The following is a 21,413-nucleotide window of genomic DNA, read 5'->3' as shown; positions in this document are numbered from 1 at the left end:
GTAACTTGGTCACAAAGCTTGTAAATACCCACTGCCCCATCCCACACCTCCAAATCCAGAGCCTGGGGCAACCCCTTAATCCTGTACACGTCATACATGGAATGAAAGCCAGCATCCCAGGCGTCTGTCACCCACTGGACCCTGAGGCCTTGATGTGGAGCTCTCTGGGGACTCGGGTGTGTATTGGGACACAGGCATACACATGCATCCTTCCACCCTCCCCCTACTGAAAAGAAAGGTGTCAACAAGTCCCAGGCAGGCAAGGAGGGATCCCTGCTTACTCACTCTGCAAACGGAGCCGAAAGATGCGCGTCCCTGGGATGAGAGACGCAAGTGTAATTTAGGTTTTGATATTATGAAAGTCTCGCTGCTCTAAAACAGCGGGGCACTCGGTGCCTCATTAATAAAGGATAAACTCGGAGTCTATTTACAAGGCGCTTTTTGGGGTTATTTACTCTCCAATATACATATGTAATGTTGCGCATACTTACCGCTAGGTACAGCTCATCCTTCCAGCCTGGGCCTTGGAGTCACCCTGGGGAGGAGAGTCCCTGCAGGGTAGAGAGGGTCACTGGGGAAGAGGGAAAGCAGAGGTGGCCACCTCTTGGAGTGGGGAGGCTCTCTGGGGGATGACAGGGTCCCAGGGAGAGAGGGGAATCAGAATTTTAGAGCTGGAAAGTAGTAAGGGCAGAGGATGCACCCCATCTATCTTCCCTGCCCACTCCATCCTTCCTGAAGCCCAGCCCCCTTAAAGATAAGGTACAGACTAAACTCCCTGCTGGGCCTCCAGGCTCTCCCTCCCAGCCCTTCCCTCTGTACCAGGCCAGGGCATGGTGGCCTTCCTCACCAGGGTCCCAGTCTGATCAGATCCTGACCACACTGGGGAAGAGCCCCTGCAGCTCTGAAAGGTCAGCCAATCCCTATGGGCAAACTTGTCTTGTGCAACTACTATGCACCTGATCTTACACCAGCTTCGTCACAGCCCTGCCACCCCCACTTTGTACCCAGTGGTGCCTGGAGTGGGCAGGGCCTTCCTCAAACCAAGATGGAGACTACTTCCCAGCTCCTGGTGCCATTAGTCAGCCAAGGTAGAGATAGTTCCCCAGAGCTGCTCAGCTGCCACCATTTCCTGCAGCTGCCACCGCCTTAGCCTGGCCTCTTCATATTCCGAGCCATGTCTCAGTGACTCTGCAGCCATCGTCTCCACTTTATAATTGAGGAGACTGAGACTTAGGTTAGGGAACTCACCCAATGTCATACAGCCAGCAGGTGCCCGGCTTGGATTTTAATCCAGGTTAAGGCTGTTACCCTCAAAAGGCCTCCTTGAGGGCCCTGGGCCTTGGTTGCCCGCTCTGGCCCCTCTGCTCAGCCGGCCCATAGCCTCCATCCTTCCCCAGCAAGTTTCCTCTCACAGGCTGACCTCAGTTCATTCGCTGAGTCACAGAACACCCACCACGTGCAAACTTGGGCCTGAACCTGTGGCTGGTGTGGGCATCAGTGTATGGGAATGGGGACCTTGGTCAGAGACCCTGATTAATGCACAGGGGAGCTTGGAGATAGGGCCACCCACCCAGGTACCCCATAGTTCAGAGTTGTGAGGCTTTCTGAGTTTGTCAGCTCCTCAGATGAGGAGTGTATGCCCATGTGTGTGAATGGGGCAACATCACCCTCCCCACCCCCACCAAAACCTGGTCAGTTTGGACCAAGGAGACATCTGGTGGCCACTAGGAGACCTGCAGCCTTTTTGCTGGGAGCCCTGGGTGGAGGTATCAGGGTCCAACCAGTCCCTTGGGAGCCCCCAGGGGGTCTAAAAGAACATAATCACCCTTGGGATGGAGCTCATGGCTACTCCAGGCCTCAGTGCCCAGGCCTCAGTGGGAAGAGACTGTATCCTTCCCAACCTAAGAGCCCCAAGTTGGGGGAGAGCTGACCTGGAGGGTGCGGGACAGAGGGAGGATGGCAAGTGGGAGAACCTGATCCATCATTGTTGGTGAACAATGAGCCGTCACCACCCTAATTAAAGATGTAATTACAGCAAATACATTCTGGGCTGAAAATGAATGACGGATGGCAGGAAGGCACCTTGTAGCCAGCAACCAGGAGATGCTGCCACCTGAAGCTCCCCACTCCTAGTAGGGGAACCCCTCAGCACTCATGCCCCCCAAAGCACTCACTCCTCCCCTCCCCCAAACTGGTTTCAGCGTGTCCTGGTGCCTCCTGACAGGATGGTGACAGACAGGTGGGAATTGAAGCTGGTGCTGAGGGTCCAGGCAAGGGCCAGGGGCAGGGGAACTTGTTGGAGAAATGAGGGAGGGAAGGAAGCTCAGAGGACAGAGTAAGAGGGCCTGGGCTGGTGTGTCTGTCTGTTAGGCAAGAGGGCAGGGCGAGGAAGGAGTGGGTATCTCTGTAAGAGTGTCACTAGAACACAAAACAATTTTTCAAAGAGCCCCTGGTTGGGGGAGGGGGGTAATAGAACCCCTGCAAAGGCCAGAAGGGCTGACCGCCCCTCAGGCCTGAAGAGTGAGTACAGGGCCAGGCTGAGGGGACTCAACCTCTAAAGCGTAACCACAGCAGGGACCTGGTGGGCCATATTGGCTTTTAAGTCTGGCCCAGGTTTCGGGGACTAGGTGGTGTGGGGCTCCCCTAAGGTCTGATTTGTCCTGGGGTTCAAGGTACAGGGTAGGGGACTAGCCATATGAAGGGGAATAGAGGGGGGCTCCTCCCACTGCCCTATCTGCTGCTGTTCCCTTCTTCAGCAGGGAAGGCCACCAGCCGCGTGCTACCCCCCATCCTAACCCCTGTCCAGGACCCCCTCAAAGGTGTGGGCACTGGTTGCTGCAGGGTTGCTTGGGTTTGGGACATTCCTCTGCTTGGGATCTGTGCATCTGGATTCCAAGGCGTTTGCCCTGGGCCATCCCCACGTATGCTCAGGGAATAGGAAACCCTGGCATGGGGTCAGGTCACTCTGAGGCCAGCCTGAGCTGTATCCATCCCAAGGCTAAGGCATGAAAACCTGCCTGGATGGGGAGGTTGGTGGCCTCAGCCTTTTGGCCCCATCTGCCATGGTGGCCCCTGGCCAGGGTCCTTCAGGGCTGGGTGTGGGCTGACCCCCAGGGAGAGAGGGCTGGGTAGGGGGTGGTGGGGAGCCCAGGCAGCAGGCAGAGGGGAGGGAGGGAAGGCCACTGACAGCAGAACAAATGCTTGTAATTTTATAACCAATCTCAGCGTGTCCATGGGGGGCCGTTTGTGCCTCCACTCAGGACCAATCAGCCTGACAGAGCTATGAGTCTGCCTGAGTGAATGTGAGCAGCTTCCCCCCCCAACACCACTTACTGCAATCTCATTACCCGCCCAGCCCAAGACCAACCAGAGTTGAGGGGCTGCAGGGAAGGGGACCCAGGCCATGCTGGAGCAGAACAAGGTCAGAGCCAGGGCTCCGCCTGGTGCCAGGAGGGTAGGGTGGGCGAGCCTTGGAAATCCAGGCTCAGAGGGAGGAGGAAGGGAGGCAGGCTCAGCACATTTATTTTGTACCCATTGGTTGCTGAACTTATAGGATGGGATAGGGCACAAGCCCCTGCCCTCAAGGGGCTTGCAGTCTGCTTGGGCAGATGGAAAGGTTACAGAGGGACAGGCCCCAGGGAAGTAGAGATGGAGAAGTGACAGGAGATCGAGGAGACTGAAGGACAAGGAAGGAAGGCAAGGAGAGGCAGAGCCCCAGAGCAGAGCTGGCCTTGGGCAAGAGTGGGAAGGAGAGGGTAAGAAATCAAGGGAGAGGGAACCAGAGAAGCCTAGGCAGAGAGATGCCCACCCGAGAAGAGAGGAGGCTGGTTGGGAGGGGCTGGCTGGCCAGCGGTGGATATTAAAGGACGGCCTTGCTGGATATCTGACTCTGGGGATGGCTATGTGCCCATTAGTCTCTCTAATTGTCAAAAATCTAATTTAGTGTCTGGAGCCCAGGCCGGCCTCAGGTTAAATGGAGAGAGGCAGGCCTAGCCATAAATCTGCCCTCCCAGCCTGGGCTGGTGCTAATTCTGCAGTTAAGTGAGAGGGTGAGGAGGGTGGCAAGATGGGACAGGGAGGGTCTGGAAAGGGGTTATCTCTGACCCTGACCCCCTCTTGGTAAGTCATGGTCAGGCCTCCCTCTCTTGCTAGAGGAAGGGGACTTTCCTGGGGCTCATTTGAACCAGGCAGAAGTGCCTCAAATGTGGGATGAGCGTTGGAGTCCCAGGGTCCCTGAGACTGGGACTGTAAAACCATTGGCCCCTCTTTATCCCAAACCCACTTGGGGTCTGCAGTCTATGAGGGCTCAGCTCTTGCAAAGGGATTGGTAGGAGGTCACATTTCTTAATAACATTGTGAGCCTTTGGTGCGGAAGGGAACATGGTTCACACCACGTGACTGATAGGTCATCTTATTTACTAAGTGGCTGCTAGTGATGGGCTCAGAGATGGGACCCACGGGCCATTCCTTGATCCCTTGGGCGGCTCAGACTCCAAAGAAGGTGTGTGGGGACAGAATAGCCCTCCTCACCAGGGCCTGTGTGGCCTGAGGCAGGGGAGGGCTCTCCACCTGGGTTTGGTAATGACCTCACTCCCCTCAGAGCTGCTAATTGAAAGCAAGGGGTGTAGTAGGCGCAGCGGGAAAGGTTGGGGGACTGAGAGGTTTCCCTGAGAGGCTCTGCTTCCATGGGGGGAAGAAAACGATTCCTCCTGGCTTCAGCTCCATCTCACCAGGCACCCACCCGGCCTCTCCTGCTGCTAACGAAGTGCCTTTAATTAGCAGCCTAATAAAATGCTCTTAATTGGCAAGAGCCAATCAGGAAGAAGAGAGGTCTCCTCCCCTTTGTCATTGCTGGTGGTGGCACAGCTATAGGTTTCAAGGGGAGGGGGATTCCAGGCCTAGCCTGGCTTTGGGAAACAGGAACTTCAGGGCTGAGCCTTCCAGGAACTTGCCCTAGACCACAGGCTTCCTGGAGGAAGCTGACCCTGGGTCTGAAGGTGAGACCATAACTGCTCTGGCCCAGCCTCTGCTCAATACTGGCTCAGCCACCCAGCTGGCAAGTGGTCACTGCTGACTCCTCCTTCCCTTCCTCAGTTGTTAGGAAGGGGATCTAGTGTGGTTTTGGGCAGTGTGGGGAGCCCCTTTTCCTGTGCAGGTTCCCCATTTTCAAAATGCTGGGTGTACTTGATGCTCCGCTGTGCCTCCAGCTCCAGCAGGGATGGCTCTGCACTGGGCCCTGCTGGCACAGTCTGAGGATGCTCTCATGACCACAGCGCCGGTCTGGGTGAGACAGACACAGACCACAAGGCTGGCAGCACCGGCGGGCCTGGTCACGCAGGGGAGGACATTACTACTAAAAGCCCACAGATGTAAAACAAGGATGGGTTAATTTTGACAAGGGTCCTGCTTGTGACTCTAGGAGAGGAGAAGTGGGAGATGATATGCCATCTTGTACCCATGTCCCCAGATTTGGCTTAAGGAGAGGAGGGTGGGTTTCCCCTAAATGGTCAGCACTCCCTTCATTTCGATAGTTTGTTGGAGTCTCTCTCTGGAAACTGCTCCCGAGTGTGAGCTCATCTGTCTACATGTTTTCTTACCCTGTCAGGAAGCAGAGAACTTAACAGTTCTGGGTTTGGGTAGGGTTGTAGTAGGCTGAGGCTATGGGGACCAGTTCCCAAATTAGGTATCAGCTTGGCTTCAATTTAATTCAACATGGAACATTAATTGTATGCCAGGGGCCCCATATTTATTCAGACCATTTGGCCCTGATTTCTCTCAATGTTGTTTTCTCATGTCAGATTATCTTAAAGGGTTATTTGTGCACTCCAATTTGTATTGAAAAACTCACTGTCCTACTGATGTTGGGGCAAAGAGACAAGACACAAGGAAAATTCACTTTAATCTTATATTTGTAATTTAAGTTACTTTTTTCCTCAACAGTTAAAAAAACCAAAACACACTATATTACCATGATTCTAGGTTGTGAACATATTGGTACATTGACTACACATCACCAAAACATAATCACAAAAGTTAAAGCAGTCAGTACTTAAGAGTCTAGAGAACAAAGGGCTGAACCAACTGAAAGCTCTCAGGGAAGCTCATATTTGTTGCCAGGCCTGCCCCATGGTTAGAGTCCAGTGAACATCCCTCAAAACAGTCTGGGTCGGGCTTGAGTGATCGCTGATTTGGGAAGGTGTTAGTTTCCTTGGTACCCAGAGGTCTAACCCTCCTCATTGGTCTTTTCCTTCAAGAAGGGAAATGGATAGACGGGAGGTGACACTTTATAATGCTATTTACTGCACTCATCCTCACACGCACACAGCCATCAGGAGCTGAGAGAGCCAGCTGGGTGGGCTGTAGAACACATAGTTTAGATGTCACCTGCCTCCAGGAAACTTCAGTACCTAATCATAGGTATTCAACTTCTAATAGAAGAGGTTTCAGGATATCAATGCATTAAGTTCCACCTGAAATCAGGTTGCTAGTATCATGCTCTTTTGGTTTCTCTCCTCAGTTCCAAGAATTCTGAAGTAAAAAATGTACAGGTAAACAATAATAAGCAGCAAAATTCAGCCTTACTACCCTAAGAGATGACCATGTGGATGGAGCCCAGGGAGAAGGGCTCGGCATGCAGGCTCTGGGTGCCCATGCTAGAAGTGTCCTCTGGGAGGGAAGCAAGGAAGGTGAGGAGGAGCAAGGGCACCTTCTCATGTTCCTCAGCTCTTGGCAAGTCTGCTGAACTCATCCAAATGGGGAAGATCAGAAATGTGGATTAAAGTCAAATGGTAAACCTGATCATCAAAGAATGTGACTGTCACAGCATCCTTTTTTTTTTTTTACCTAAAAGTACCTTGGATTCCTCCATAACCAAGCTTGCAGCCTAGCCCCTCAGGTGGGCACTATTCTGGGTTGGACTGCTCTGACTTAGGGCCAGAAGGTAAATGGAGGACACCAAGGTGGGTCATCGATACCAACATATCTAATTGAATTCTAGGAAAGAAAAAATTCCCCTCATTACTTCCAATATTCCACCCCAAACCCTTTGTTTCCACACACGATCAAGTGCCAAGGAGACCAATCCCAGCGTTCAGACCAATGGGTACCAAGAAACAGCAAAGGAGACAAGTGCATATTTTCTTCTCTTCAGCTTTTGATTTTACCAAAGAAAAATAAAAAAGGGTTTTTCTTACTCAAGCAGAACACAGAATGATTTAGGGGTCCCAGGGTCTTTTCCAGTTCAGAAACAAGTTGTGAGGGCCAGACTTTAGTATCTGTCAGTAGAGTTCCAGAGTCCCTGTCTCTAAAGTTTCTGGGGAAGAGCCACCAGAAAGAATTTTGCAGAGACAAATGTAAAAGGCTTCCTGTTTACAATTCACATCTACTTTCAAACTGCATGTAAGAAAGTAACAGGGTGTTCTCAGAGTGGAAATACATGCGCAGCAAGGCATTCTGGTGTTGTCCAAGCAGCCCCAGTGTGAACAGAGCTCGCATGCACCCACAGAGCTCCCACGTGCAGTAGGTGCACATGCTCCTTGCCCACCTTTGAAGGGGCTTCCTCCTGTCTTTAAGGAACATTTCTTTCAGGTCCACATTGGACTTTTAGTGAGAAGAGACTAATCTACAATGGAGACATTTCATTTCAGGGCCCAGAGACACCTTCAGCTCCTTTACTACCATTCCTTTAAATGTGTTGAGACTTTCTTTGTTTCTCTTTTTTAAAAGGTCAAACTTTACATTTATTCTAGCCCAGCTGGGGATTAGTGATAATTCCCACTGAAATCATGCAGAGACGGTAAGTGGGGTTTACCTTCTCTGGAAATGAACTTCTACTTACCTGATTATTTCTTCTACAATGAACTGGTAAATGACCCCCCAAGCTGAGAAATGTGACTGACTCAAGTTTTTCAGACCACTTACTTAACTTCATTCCCATTTCCATCAGCAGCAGAGGACAACTTGGGGAATCTCCTTGATGGAGCTAATAGCTCCAGACTGCAGGGCCCAGCTCGCTATCACTTATGATGTACTGGACAAGCTTCAGAACAGTTTTAGAAACAATCTACCTTCAAGTGAACCTTATATGGGAGAGCAAAACCCCAGGCACCAATGAATATTCAACAGCTCTCACTTTAGAACAGCAGCATATAACAGAAGGGCTAGTAAAGTTATGGCTATTGGACAATATTTTTAAACAGCTTAAAATCCATGCCTCTCTAATGCTTGACCTGTGTTTTTTTCCAGGCTGATGGTCCTCTGCCTCATCTGTAGCAAAATCCTCAACCAATTAAAAAGGCATTAATAGTAAATACAATGGACAAGGAACCATGAGAAGTGACTAACAGAAAACATTTCTCTGTAGCATATGGGTAGTTGGGAAGAGAATTATACTCAGAAACTATTTCCTAGGCAATGACATATCATTAAACTGGGAAATACTTTCTGAATGTAACCTGAAACTAAAAGCTTAAAAGCACTCATAAAACAGGAAAAGATAAATGCATATGCATAACCTCCCTCTTAATATGTAATAACAACTTCTAGTCTGGGCACATTTTGGGAAGAGGATAACTTTTTGCAAATCAGAGGGAAGAGTGAAGATGGCCTTCTCTTGCCTTCTGTTGCTGAACTAAAGGTGGCCTGGCTTTGAGGTTACTTGCAACTGGCTCCCATTCTGATATTTTTACAGCAGCGTTAAAAAGGCTTTCTTTTGTTTAACTGCTTTGATCAGGAATGGAAACAATGGGCCTGACAGCTCAGCTTCCAAGAGAAACTTGAGACTGTATTGTGGCCTTGGGGCTTTTGATGGGTGTGTCCAAGCCAACAGAAATGGCTGGTGCACATCCACTCCACTCCCGCTGCCGGAAACAAGGTGGGAACACACTGATGCTATTCCCTGTGCTCTCAGGTTGGGTGGCACACCTGCCCTGCCCCTGAACCCCATACAGCTGCCTTCCAAGTGGCCAGGTCAGCCTGGCCCTTGCTGAGGTCCATTTATGTTATTCACCAATTCCCAGAGAAATTTTATTGGTTGGGGGAGAGTGGAGAGTAAAATAAGATGAGGAGGAGGAAGGAAAGAGAAGGCAGTTTCTGCCCCAATAATAAACCCTGTATGCCAAACTTCACCCTGATCTGCTTTCTCTGACAGCTTTGCTCTTTGTAAATACCAGGTTTGGGAAAAGCAGAAGGAAGGTTCTGCAGTGCAAGGTTAAGATGATTAGCTTGATTTTTGAGAAATGATATTTACTGGCCTAAATGAAAAAGAAATCAACTTTTACTCCTGACCACCTCTTAAGCTACTCTGATCACGGTATTGGCAAAGATACAGGTGCCTGGGTGTTCACAGGCCCTGATAAGGAAATCAGAGATGTGAACCATTACGCAGAACGCGCCAAGCTGCTGGCTCTGGCCATTTCAAGCCTTTCTGTAGGCTGAGCCTTACCAGTGATTTAAGATGAAGTACAATGCTTTTTATTACACATCTAATTGTTAATGAGAGGAAATGCAATCAGCAATTCCTTTCCCCACTCTACATGGAATCGAGGAGACTGCTGAGTCCAGAAAAGATGTGGCCATTGATGGAGCCCAGGAAATTTCTGCTCCCCCCACCTTTTTTGGGGGGGGCGGGGGGGGTTAGAAGGAGAAGAGAGAAGAGTTGCAATTATGGTGAGAGTACTATGTCTGAGAACCCATTGTTGTCATATAGGGTCACTTGCAGCAAAAGCCTCTGTTTGAAATTTTGAACAGCATTTATCTCTTCCAAGTGTTGCATTTTCTAGCTGATTTGCCTCATGCTAACTGAGGACTCTCTTCATATTCATTCTTCTCAGGTGGAGCAGAGAAACAGGTTGAAGGGGAGTGGAGGGAGGGGGAAGAAGGACAGAAACAGAGGAAAGAGATGGAGGAAAGAGGCCCAGGCCTTCCAGTGTGCTCTTCTTGTCCTCTCTCTTTCGTGCCCCAGGGGCTACACAGACAGCTGTCTCCTAAGCATAGTGGGGCTGCACTGAGCTTGCCAGGTGCTGGGCATTCCTGTAGTTCACAGGGAGACACCGGGTGCTGTCTGGCTTGAAGTTGTATCCCCCTTTCCCCTAGAAGTGGGTCTCTCCCAGCAGGCTATATAGGGAAACTAGTTCTTCTGCTTAACGGCAAAGCAAGAGAGATTCTGGCAAAACACTAAATATATTTATAAGTCATCTTTGTCTGGAACCAAATGAGGAAAAAACAGGTGCACAGGGGAAAGGAGGAGGGGAAGTGAGGTGAGGTTTGAAAGTTCCAATCATTCACGAAAGATAAAAGACATCTTCTGCTAGCAGCACGGAAGCAGTCAGCTGTGCTGAGTAGACCCTCCTGAGTTGACTGCAGACCACTGTGTCCCAACAGGAGTCTCAAAGCCCCACTCCTCGGCTAGTCCGGGGAAAGTGGGTAGTATTTTGATTGTTACTGTTGTTGCTCATCCTGGTATTGGCAGATACGTTAAATACCGCAACTTTAATGAGTCCTGTGTGAAAACAGAGCAAATAATCATTAGTCCCTTTCCCTGTGTTTTTCACTTGCTCTATGAGAAAAAGAATATTAACTTAGTTGTCAATTGGGAGAAAGGCTCAGAGGTCCTTCTTAATGCCTGCTCTTGGCCCATGCCAAGCAGGAGCTTCTGTTAAAGGCTACATGGCCTATCTGGGGACTTGGCAGGGGGCTCACTGACATGTTCAGGGCCACAGTGCTCACACAGAGTGACTAAAGTCTTGAGATTAAGAGTGATTATGGTGGGAGTAGCATCAAGCTTTTACCTGCTCCCTATAAAGGTACAGCAAGCGAGGACAGTTCTGAGGTTCTGGCCCTGAATGGTCTTCAGAGACAGATGTGTGGATATGTGGCCTGGAAACTAAGGCAGAGGCTGGGACTAGAGATACAAATTTGAGAGTTATTTATATTAAGATGAGAGTTGAAGCCTTGGGAAGAAATAAGGCAGCCAAAGAAGGGAGCTTTATGGGATGTGTATGTTTTAGGAGTGAGAGGGGAAGGAGACATAAGCCATAAGAGCACCAGGAAGACTATTAAATATGGCAAAATGCCTTAGAAATTTCAGAAGCAGAAAATTTTGGCAAAAGGAGGGACAGGTAACACGACAATTACAATATTAATACTAATAAACCACTTTTTACTAAGGGCTTGTTAGGTGCTAGGCATTGTGCCAAGCACTAAGAATTTTACATATAACATTTCAAAGCAATCCTCACAACAGCTCTGTGTAGTATGTACTGCAACCCTCATTTTACTAATAAGGAAACTAAGGCTCTGGGAAGTTACCTGCCCAAGGGCACACAGCTAGGATTCTCACCAAGGTGCGCCTGTGTCACTTGGTTGAAGAGGCTGAGGGGTGAGGAAGCAGCATGTCCTCTGTGAGAAGTAAGCACTGAAATGAGCCCAGCAGGGCACAAACCACCCCCGTCAGAACCACTGTAAAAAGATGTGCAGAGAAGTGTACTAAATGTGTACTTCTGCCACAAGCGCTGAGGCAAGTGTGGGAAATGAGAAATCACGATGATGGCAATGCTCCCCAGCAGCAGCGCAGTTTTCCCAAAACAATGATCACTTAATGTATTTGAACTGGTTAGGACATCAGGTATGATCCGAATATACTACAATATAGATAAAGATGAATTTTAGGATCTTTTCCTGCCTCAGAGGGGGGATGAAGACTTGAATGGGAGAATACATAGAGTTCTCACCAACTCCAGGGCTTACTTCCAAGGTCAGAAGACAGTTCTTGTCATTTTTAGAGTGGGTGGGGAGTGGGGATAAGAATTTAAAAAGCTACCTTTTATAATCAAATGACACGACAAGGCAGAGCTGAGAGGCCAGCATATTTCACCATGAGATTTTCCCATTCACACATTAGATTACCTACCTCATTTAAAGGGTCTTTATTACAGGTACTAGTTTAACCTGGGAACTACAAAGCCACAGGCTTTTGAGTCATTACTCTTAGTTTTGAAACTGATTCAAATTCCTTACTTTTTTTTTTTTTTGAAAAATGTTTCAATTTTTACATATTGATTTTTTGAGAGAGAGAGAGGAGGAAGAAGATGAAGAGGAGGAGAGAGAAACATCGATTGTTGATCCACTAATTTATGCATCATTGGTTGATTGTTATGTGCCTTGACTGGGGATTGAAGCTGCAACCTTGGCATATCTGGATGACACTCTAACCAAATGAGCTGCCTGGCCAGGGCTAAATCTCTTACTTTCTTATAACAATCCTATTAGATAACGGGCAGGAATTATAAGTTCTACTGCACAAGGGTTAGGTCATATAGATCTAGTTCAAGAATCATCTAGAACTGAGGCTGGCTACCTTGATGAAGGTAGCATCCAATACGCAGCCCCCAGCCCTGTCTCATGATGTCAGCTTCCCCTGCTTTACAGGATTTGGAAAGATAAAGGACATGAGAAGGCTCCATGAACTAGCAACACTTCATAGCTAGTATTCCATCTCCTACCCACAGTGCTATGCACACAATTCTTTTTCATACCTGGGCAAATATGAGGTCAGTGTATGATTATTTATCTGGAGATATAGGTGTATGTTCGAGAAGGGGAGCGGGGGGGTTCAGCTTGGGCAGTTGGATCATTTAGAAAGTCCCAGATGAGGATTGTGTCATCGTGTGAACTACTGACAATCTGGAATTCGTCAAACTGGAGTCGGAAAACTCTTCCAGAATGCTCCTAAAGAAGCAGAAACAGAAACTTCTGAACTAGTCAAAATCAAAAGGACACAAATTCAGCAACATGTCAAAAGGAGTCTACGGAAAGGCTATGCTATGCTGATAATTATCTCTACCATTTAGCTGTTTCAAGAAAACAGAAAAAAAAATTGGATTAAAGGCAGGATGGAAAAGTCAAATATTGGGCAGTTGATTTCATGCACAATCAAAACAATATTTACTAGAGCTGAGACATGTCAAATAGTATGCTAGTTTCTCCTAGGCTTAGGCTGAACAAGACCATTCCTCAGTATCTCCCTGGCCTTATCCTCTCTCTGTACTTCGAGGATTCTTCTATAATTAGAGGCCAAGGATTGATGAACAATAAAAAGTGGTCTGTTGGTAAGTATTTATTAATTAATTAACTCTCCCCAATTTGTAAAAGTATCTGCACATTTTCATGTTGTAAAAATTCCTACCCTAGCCAATTTCAAGCTACCTGTATGAGGCCAACGGGCTTGCAAAATTCATGACAATTTAATATCCAAATCTCATAAGCACTTATAAGCATACCTAGCACACAATTGTAGTAACCACCACCCTGATCACTTTCAGCATCCCAGAAAGCACGCTCATGCCCCTTACAAAGTTAATACTATCTTCATCCCAATGCTAGTGTCAATTCATTTTTCTTGTTCTTTGATTTCCTATAAACACACTCATAACAGCATGTATTCTTTTTTCCTGGTTTCTTACACTCAACAGTATGAAATTCCTCTCTGTTACTGCATGCAACAGATGTTCATTTTTTAAAAATTACTGGTTGATATTTCATTATATGAACATACTACAGTTTATCATCTCCTGTGGTGGACATATAGGTTGACTGTAGTTTTGGTTATTATAAATAAAGTTGCTATGAACATTTATGTACATGTCTTTTTATGGATGCATGCTGTCATTTCACCTAGGAGTACTGCTGGCCCATGAAGTAGATGCTTAGCTTTAGTAGATATGGCCAAACAGTTTTTTAAAAGTTGTGCCAATTTATACTCCCACCAGTCATGTATCAGAGCTCCAGTTGCTTCACATCTTCAACAAATTGATACTGTCAAGCTCTTAAACTTTAGCTATGTTGATAGATTTGTAGTGGCATTTTATTGGAGTTTTAATTTGCATTTTTCTTTATGAAGTTGAAACAGTTCCCTTCTATTCCTAGTTTGCTGAGAGTTTATCATGAATGAATGTTGGATTTTGTCAAATGTATCTATTGATATAATAATGTGATTTTTCTTCTTTACCCTTTGGATTACGTTAACTGATTTTTGAATATTATACCTGCTTTGCATAACTGGAATAAATCCCACTTAGTCATGATGTGTAATTCTTTCTATACATTGTTGGATTCAATCTGCTAATATTTTGTTGAAATTTATCTTAATGTAAGTTCCTTCATTTTATTGGCATTATTTAGAAGGTATTGCCTTTAAAATAGTTTCAGAGATTTTCCTTATTGTAAAATAACTAAACATAAGGAGAGTAACAAGGTCACACTTAAATCTGAAGCAAATGGTTTAAAATATTACCAAAACCCCTACCTAATAAACTCATATTAGTTATGAAATTATGTGTTTGCTTATTACATTAATTTTCTTATAATATTTTTGTCTGGTTTTGGTATTAGGGTAATTCTGGCCTCACAGAGTAAGGAAGCATTCACTCTGTTTATATCTTCTGGAAGAAATCGTAGAGAACTGGTATAATGTCTTCCTTAAACATTTGGTAGAATTCACCAGTGAACCCATTTGGGCCTGGTGCTTTCTGTCTTGGATGATTATTAATTATTGCTTCAATTTCTTTAATAGGTATAGGCCTATTCAGATTGCCTATTTCTTCTGATGTGAGTTATGGAAGATTATATCTTTCAAGGAATTGGTCCATTTCATCTAAGTTATTGAGTTTGGAGCATAGAGTTGTTCACAGTATTCCTTTATTATTATCCTTTTAATGTTCATGAAATATGCAGTGATGCAAAGTTGTATTTAACATTGAAAAATCAATGTAATACATCAATTAACAGAATAAAGGTGAAAATATAAGTTCATCTCAATGGATGCAGATAAAAGCATTAAACAAATTCCAGCATCTATTTCTAATAAAAACTCAGCAATCGAGGAACAGAAAGGAACTTCCTAATCCCGATAATGTGTATCTACAAAAAACCTAAAGCTCTCTCTCTCTCTCTCTCTCTCTCTCTCTCTCTCTCACACACACACACACACACACACACACAAAATGGTGAAAGACCAAATGCCTTTCCCCAAGATTAGGAATTCTTGTGAACATTGTACTGAAGGTCTTAGTCAGTATAATAAAACAAGAAAGAGAAACAAAGGTACACAGGTTGAAAAAGAAGTAAAAGTGTACATGTATATACTTGCAATGAACCACCCAGAAATTTCAAAATACCATTTACAATATAATTAAAAATATGAAATATTTAGGGATAAATATGACAAAAGATGTATAAGACCTTTACACCGAAAGCTATAAAACATTGCTGAGAAATTTTTAGAAGACCTCAACAAATGGAGAGATATACTGTATTCATGGATCAGAAGACTCAGTATTGTTAAGAAGTCACTTCTCTCCAATCCAAATTGATCTGAGTTTAATCAATCCCAATGAAAATTTCAGCAGATTTATTGGGTGGGGTGGTGGTGGAGGGTAAAACTGGCGAACAGATTCTAAAATTCATTAAAATTTTCAATGAAAATTCAAAGACCCAAAAAACTTTGAAAAAGAACAAAGTTGAAGGACTTACACTACTTGAAGTCATGAGTTATTTAAAAGCTGCAGTAACCAAAATAGTATGACACTGGAATCAAGATAGACAGACAAAAAGACCAATGGAACTGAATAGGTCCATAAGTGGACCCTCACACACATGGTTAACAGGTTTTTTACAAAGCTGCAAAGGCAATTCAGAGGAAAAAGGATAGTCTTGAATAAATGGTGCTGGAAACAACTAAATATCCATGTGAACTTTGAACCATACCTCCCACCATCCACAAAAATTAACTCAAAATGAATCATAGACCAAAATGTAAAACCTAAAACTATAAAACTTCTAAAAGAAAACACAGGGGAAAATCTTTGTGACTTTGGATTAGGCAAAGATTTTAAGATATAATATCAAATAACACAAACCATAATAGAAAAAGTTGATATATTAGACTTAAATCAAAATTAAAAATTTCTGCTTTTCAAAAGATTCTTTCAAGGGAATGAAAAACCAAAATGGGTATCCTGAATATGTAAAGAAATCTCAAAACTCAATAATAAGAAAACCACTCAATTAAAAAAACAGGCAAAAGAGTCAAACAGAAACTTCACCAAAGTAGATATATGGATGGCAAACAAAACAGGAGTCGAGGATCAACGTTATTAGGAGTATGCAAATTAAGATCACAACGAAGTACCACCAGACACCTATCAGAATGACTCAAAAAGACTATACACTAACTATGGGTGAGGATGTGGAGTAACTGCACTGTTGTATTATAATGTTAAATGGTACAACTACTTTGGAAAACAGTTTGGCAGTTTCTAAAAATATTAAACATACATTTATCATATGATCTAGCAATTCTGCTCCTAGGATTTACCTGGGAGAAATGCAAGCATATGGTCACATAAAGACTTGCACATAATGTTTATAAAAACTTTATTTGTAATAGCCAAAAATTGGAAACAATCCAAATTTTCATCAACTGGCAAGTGGATAAATTGTGGTATATACAATGAAATACTACTTAGCAATTTACATCAACAACATGGGAGAATATCAAAATAATTAAGCTTAATGAAAAGAGGCAAAAAAGAGTACATACTCTTTTTTTGATTCCAGTAATTAAACCATAGAAAATGCAAACTAATCAATATTGACAGAAAGCAGATCAGTAGTTGCTTGGGGAATGGAGCAGGGGAAACGGGCAGAGGGGGGAGGAGGGATTACAGGGGGGCATGAGGATACGTTCATTATCCTGGTGGAAGTGATAGTTTCATTGGCGTGTACATATGTTAAAATTTATTAAGTTGTATACTTTAAATATGTCTACTTTACTGTATGTCAATATTTCAATAAATCTGTTTTAAAAATTTTAAGACAACTCAATAAATGAGGATAAGATTTGAACAGACATTTCACAAAAGAACATGAAAAGATATTCTACACCATAAGTTATCACAAAAATGCAAATTAAAACTATAACCACTACACACTCAAATGGCTATCATTCTTTAAAAATTTGACAATACTAGCCCTGGCCAGTGTGGCTCCGTTGGTTGGGCATTGTCTTGTGCAACAAAAGTTGCCGGTTTGATTCCTGATCAGGGCACATGCCCGGGTTGCAGGCTCGATTCCTGGTAGGGGGCATGCAGGAGGCAGCTGCTCAATGTTTCTCATTGATATTTCTCTCTCTCTCCCTCCCTCTCTCTCTAAAAGTCAATTAAAAATCTTAAAAAAAAACCCCCAAAACCCAAAACTGATAATACTAAGTGCTGTCAAGGATGTGGAAAAACAGGATTCCCATACATTGTTAGTGGAAATGTAAAATGGCATGCATTTGCAAACTCCCAAAATGCCACTTTGGAAAATAGCTTAGTAGTTTTAAATTTAAACATACACTTATCATAGGACCCATAAATTGAAGTTCTAGGTATTTACCCAAGAGAAATGAAAACAATATGTACATACAAAAACCTGTAAGGGAATGTTTTCAGTATCACCAAAAACCTGGAAACATCCCAAATGTCCTTAAACTGGTGAATGAATAAACAAACTGGTTCATCCACACAATGGAATATTACTCAGCAATAAAAAAGAACTAAGTATTAGCACATGTAACAACATGGATGAATCTTAAATGAAGCAAAAAGAGCCAAAGGCACAGTGCTACACACTGTATGGTTTAATTTATATGGCATTCGTAAGACAGTGAAACTAGAGAGACAGAAATCAAATGAATAGTTGCTAGGGGTGATTCTAAGGGACATAATTTTGTGGGGATGATGGAAATTTTCTATAACTTGATTGTGGTATTTACACATCTGCAAAATTCATAGCAGTACACTAAAAACAAACAAATTTTGCTGTATGTAAATTATGCTTTAAAAACCAGACCTAGATTAATTGTAAATGAATAAAAGTACACATTTTAAAAAACATGTGTGACACATGAAGGTAAAACATGTTTGGTAGTGAAACAATGAGCTTTAAATCCACCAAGGAAGACAAGAAAATGTGTCTCTCTCTTTTCCAGAGCAGACTGCCTAAATGTTGAGCCAGGATTCAGGATACTGGGGCTTCAAATGCTTGCTCTCATCTTTTCTGAGTTGTGCAAAAAACTGTCTTCTCTAGTGCCCCACCTAATCTTTTTCTAATTGAAACAGCTTTTATCCTTAGAACATTTTCTAATCCAGGCCTTTGGCAAACACCATGATAAAGAATTTAGTGCTTTCGAAGGTGACATTAGTCCTTTTGAGTCACTTCTTTTCCCAAATGTCAAGATGTTCAGACAAGGGGGTGTACAAGGCATAAAAAAGATGGGATTCAAGTTGCTGGAGGCAGCATGCCTTGAATAGGATATAGAACTAAGGGGCTGACCAGGGGTTCATGCAGACTCCCATGGCACTTTTTGTAGGCATAGGTGTGCAGGTCCTCAGATTCTGGACAGGTTCCAATTTGAGTAATTATGTTCCTTCTCCCTAAGCACCCCCTACTGTTTCTGGTGGATACAGAATTCTTATTCACTTCCTCGACTACACTGATGTGTAGAGTTGCTGCGCAGCTGTTAAACAGCTGCCACATTTCTCTCCATATATAGTCTCTAAAGCACTTTTGGATGAAAGGTGCTATATAAACATATTGTATTGTCATGTATTGGTTGCCTTTGCACTTAGTAGTAAGTTTTGTGAGGTTCTAACTATCAAATCCAGACCTGTATTCTACAACACATCAATTTAATTTCTTCTCCTTCCTACTCCCCAACTCCCTTTAAACAATAAGACTCTTACCACAAGGGTCCGTAGACAGAGAGTCCCTGCAGGAGCACGGGGGTCCAAAGCAGCTACAAGATCCCACACTTTAATTTTCCTAAAGATCAAAAAGGGGACAAAAATCTTAGTTAAAAGCAAAGTTAAGGGAGCACAGGAAGAATAGCAAAATGTCATAGCAATAAATATGTATGGTGAATATAGGTTATATGATAAATGTAGCTCACAGGAATATATAAAAACTTTTTTGTTTTGGAGACTTGGTTCTTATATTCATTCTTGGTCTTAACAGGGGAAAATGTACATGATTAATCTAAAAATGAGAAACAGGTTAGCTTTAACCAAACTGATGAAGATAGTGAATGGTAAAGTTACACTATACTTTGGGGCTAAGAGGAGATCTTATACATTAGACCTCTTAATAACATAATAGATCACTTAGACCTAGAAACCTATAGCTTTGAGGCACCTTCTTTTGGTCAGTTCTAAGAATGGCACAGGTCACATGTACAGGGGACGGGTCAATTTAAGAGTTCTGGAGTTTATATTAAAAAAACTCATATTTTGATTTAAAAATTTTAGCCCTTCAACAAATTAATTATAGGCCATGTTTCCTCACAATAAATAACACACAAAACCCAAAAAAGGTGGGTACAGATCAAAACAATGGGAATGAGAAAATATAACCTTGGGCTCAGCTGGAACATATTATCACATCTTGAACAATCTCCCAAGGATATGAGAGTGATGGCTGACTCAAAGCAGAAAAAATGGGTCTGCTACACTTCCTGCCACTTGAATTGTCTTAGCATATCAGTATAGGCAGTTCATACACTAAGATAATGTTGTTAGTTTCTGATATTTAAAAAGCTGCCAATATTTGAACGGTAGCTCTGTATCCCCCCCAAATCAGGTACCTTGATAAGAAGAAATGAGAAAGAGGCCTTTATAAGAGAATACACTTTTGTAAGAATTTACTATGTGCTTAGCATTGCTAGGCACGGGATCCATCCACAGCATGAATGGATTCTATGCTCACTGGAAATCAGAGTGAATAAAATAAAAATTACTTAACTCACTATAATAGAAATGCTAGAAGTGAAGAGAAGAGGGAGCTGTACTTTTTGGAAACATTCAAAGATATCAAAATTTAAGATCCTACCACACTAAGCCCCATAGATATTGCCCTCCAATGATTTAGTTTTATTAGTAAGTCATTATTTTATATGCATATCCTGTTATACTGGAATTGTCCAGTACTTTGCTTTATAGGAAAAAACAGAAAAATATATAACCCAAAATTCAAATATCAATAAAAATCATGAGCAAACAAGTGCAATTAAATAATTGGGAAGGGTATTTTTGAAAAGAGTAAACAAAGGAGAGGTAAATACATAGATTAGACACAAGAACTATTGTATTGGGTCCTTTCTGTGAAACCTATAATCTTTTAGAGACAAGGAGAGGCTATATTTAACCTTCTAAAGCAGGAGGGATTAAGATGTGGATGCAAACTCACCCATCATAGGCCCCACTCACTATCCTCTTATTATCAAATCGAATACAGCGCACCAATTCCTCATGGCCTTCTAACACTCGTAAACATGCGCCACATTCTATGTCCCATAATCTGGAAAAGAAAATTGAATGAAGTGAATTTTTATGTATTCTTTCCTAAGCTTGGAATGTTATAATAATATACTTCAATGTCTTTAAAAAAAATCCACAAAAATAAAACAAATCAACACCCGTACAAAAATGTACTGCTTTCAATGTAATTTATTTCTTTTCTGCCATATAACTCAGGTAGAAAAATGTATGACTTAAGTTCAAACATAGTATATATTTTCGAAGCACAATGCTTTATATAATTCTATAACCAGGGTCTCCAAGGCATAAAAAGGATGATTTCAATGCACACAGTTGCCTGTGAAGGAAATGACCAAGCCAAGAAAGGTAATGCTTCCTGAAATCACCAATAAGAACCGGATGAAGAATGGCAGTGACATCTGTCCTCAAATAGCATGTCCATCTCTTTCACTGAGGACACTCTCTGCTTTCACCCATTGTCCAGGACAGTTTTCTCATTTAATGGAAACACAAGGTAAGTTCTCAAAAACTTTTAGACAGTAATATACAAAAACTGTATGCTTTCAGGCCAATTCAAATGATTTCTAGGAATGATAATTTCCTTAGATATAGTAACGGCTCTATCTGTTGTTTTTTTAAAATGGCCCTTTCATCCTCTTAGTACTTCTTTGAAGGAATGGAGAGGATTGATAAATCATCCACATACAATCCATATCTGTGTTGTCCCATCTTTGTAAAGGGAAAACATCAAAAATACTCCAATTTGTAGATTCTTCATAATTTCAAAGACTGGTAACTCCCTGGCCAATTATGCAATGCTAAGAAAACAAAATGCACTAGGGAAACAAATCTTGCTAGTAGGGAAACAAATGTTTTTTTTAGACCACTGGCAGAGAGATATGGCCTTTAGCTATTTATTAGCACTTTCCAACTGTAGACAGGTGAAATTTAAAGAGAAGGGCTTTCAACCTCAATCTACTTTCTTTCTCTTGCCCACTTCCTCATTCAAGCAGTACCTTTTAAACAGGTCTATCTGGTGATAAAACTATTACAGGAAGGAAA

General features: G+C 43.2%; 1 protein-coding gene across 11 annotated transcripts in view; it reads right to left on the bottom strand.

Moving 5' to 3' along the window:
• Positions 1-7,068: 7,068 nt before the first annotated feature.
• BTRC (beta-transducin repeat containing E3 ubiquitin protein ligase) overlaps positions 7,069-21,413 on the bottom strand; it is a 151,877-nt gene continuing 137,532 nt past the window's right edge. For all 11 annotated transcript variants that reach the window (XM_016219900.2, XM_016219911.2, XM_016219901.2 and 8 more), the window contains 4 exons: positions 20,281-20,391; positions 18,783-18,861; positions 12,534-12,726; positions 7,069-10,498 (listed from right to left, as the gene is read on the bottom strand). In XM_016219900.2, the coding sequence (XP_016075386.1) occupies positions 12,565-12,726; positions 18,783-18,861; positions 20,281-20,391 (352 nt within the window). In that variant the 3' untranslated portion in view covers positions 7,069-10,498; positions 12,534-12,564. The remainder of the gene's footprint in view (positions 10,499-12,533; positions 12,727-18,782; positions 18,862-20,280; positions 20,392-21,413) is intronic.

This window comes from Miniopterus natalensis, chromosome 14 (assembly GCF_054644295.1).
Source record: "Miniopterus natalensis isolate mMinNat1 chromosome 14, mMinNat1.hap1, whole genome shotgun sequence".
In the NCBI taxonomy this organism is placed as follows: domain Eukaryota; kingdom Metazoa; phylum Chordata; class Mammalia; order Chiroptera; family Miniopteridae; genus Miniopterus; species Miniopterus natalensis.
The sequence above is the reverse complement of the archived record's forward strand: the minus strand, read 5'-3'. Positions and strand labels throughout refer to the sequence as shown.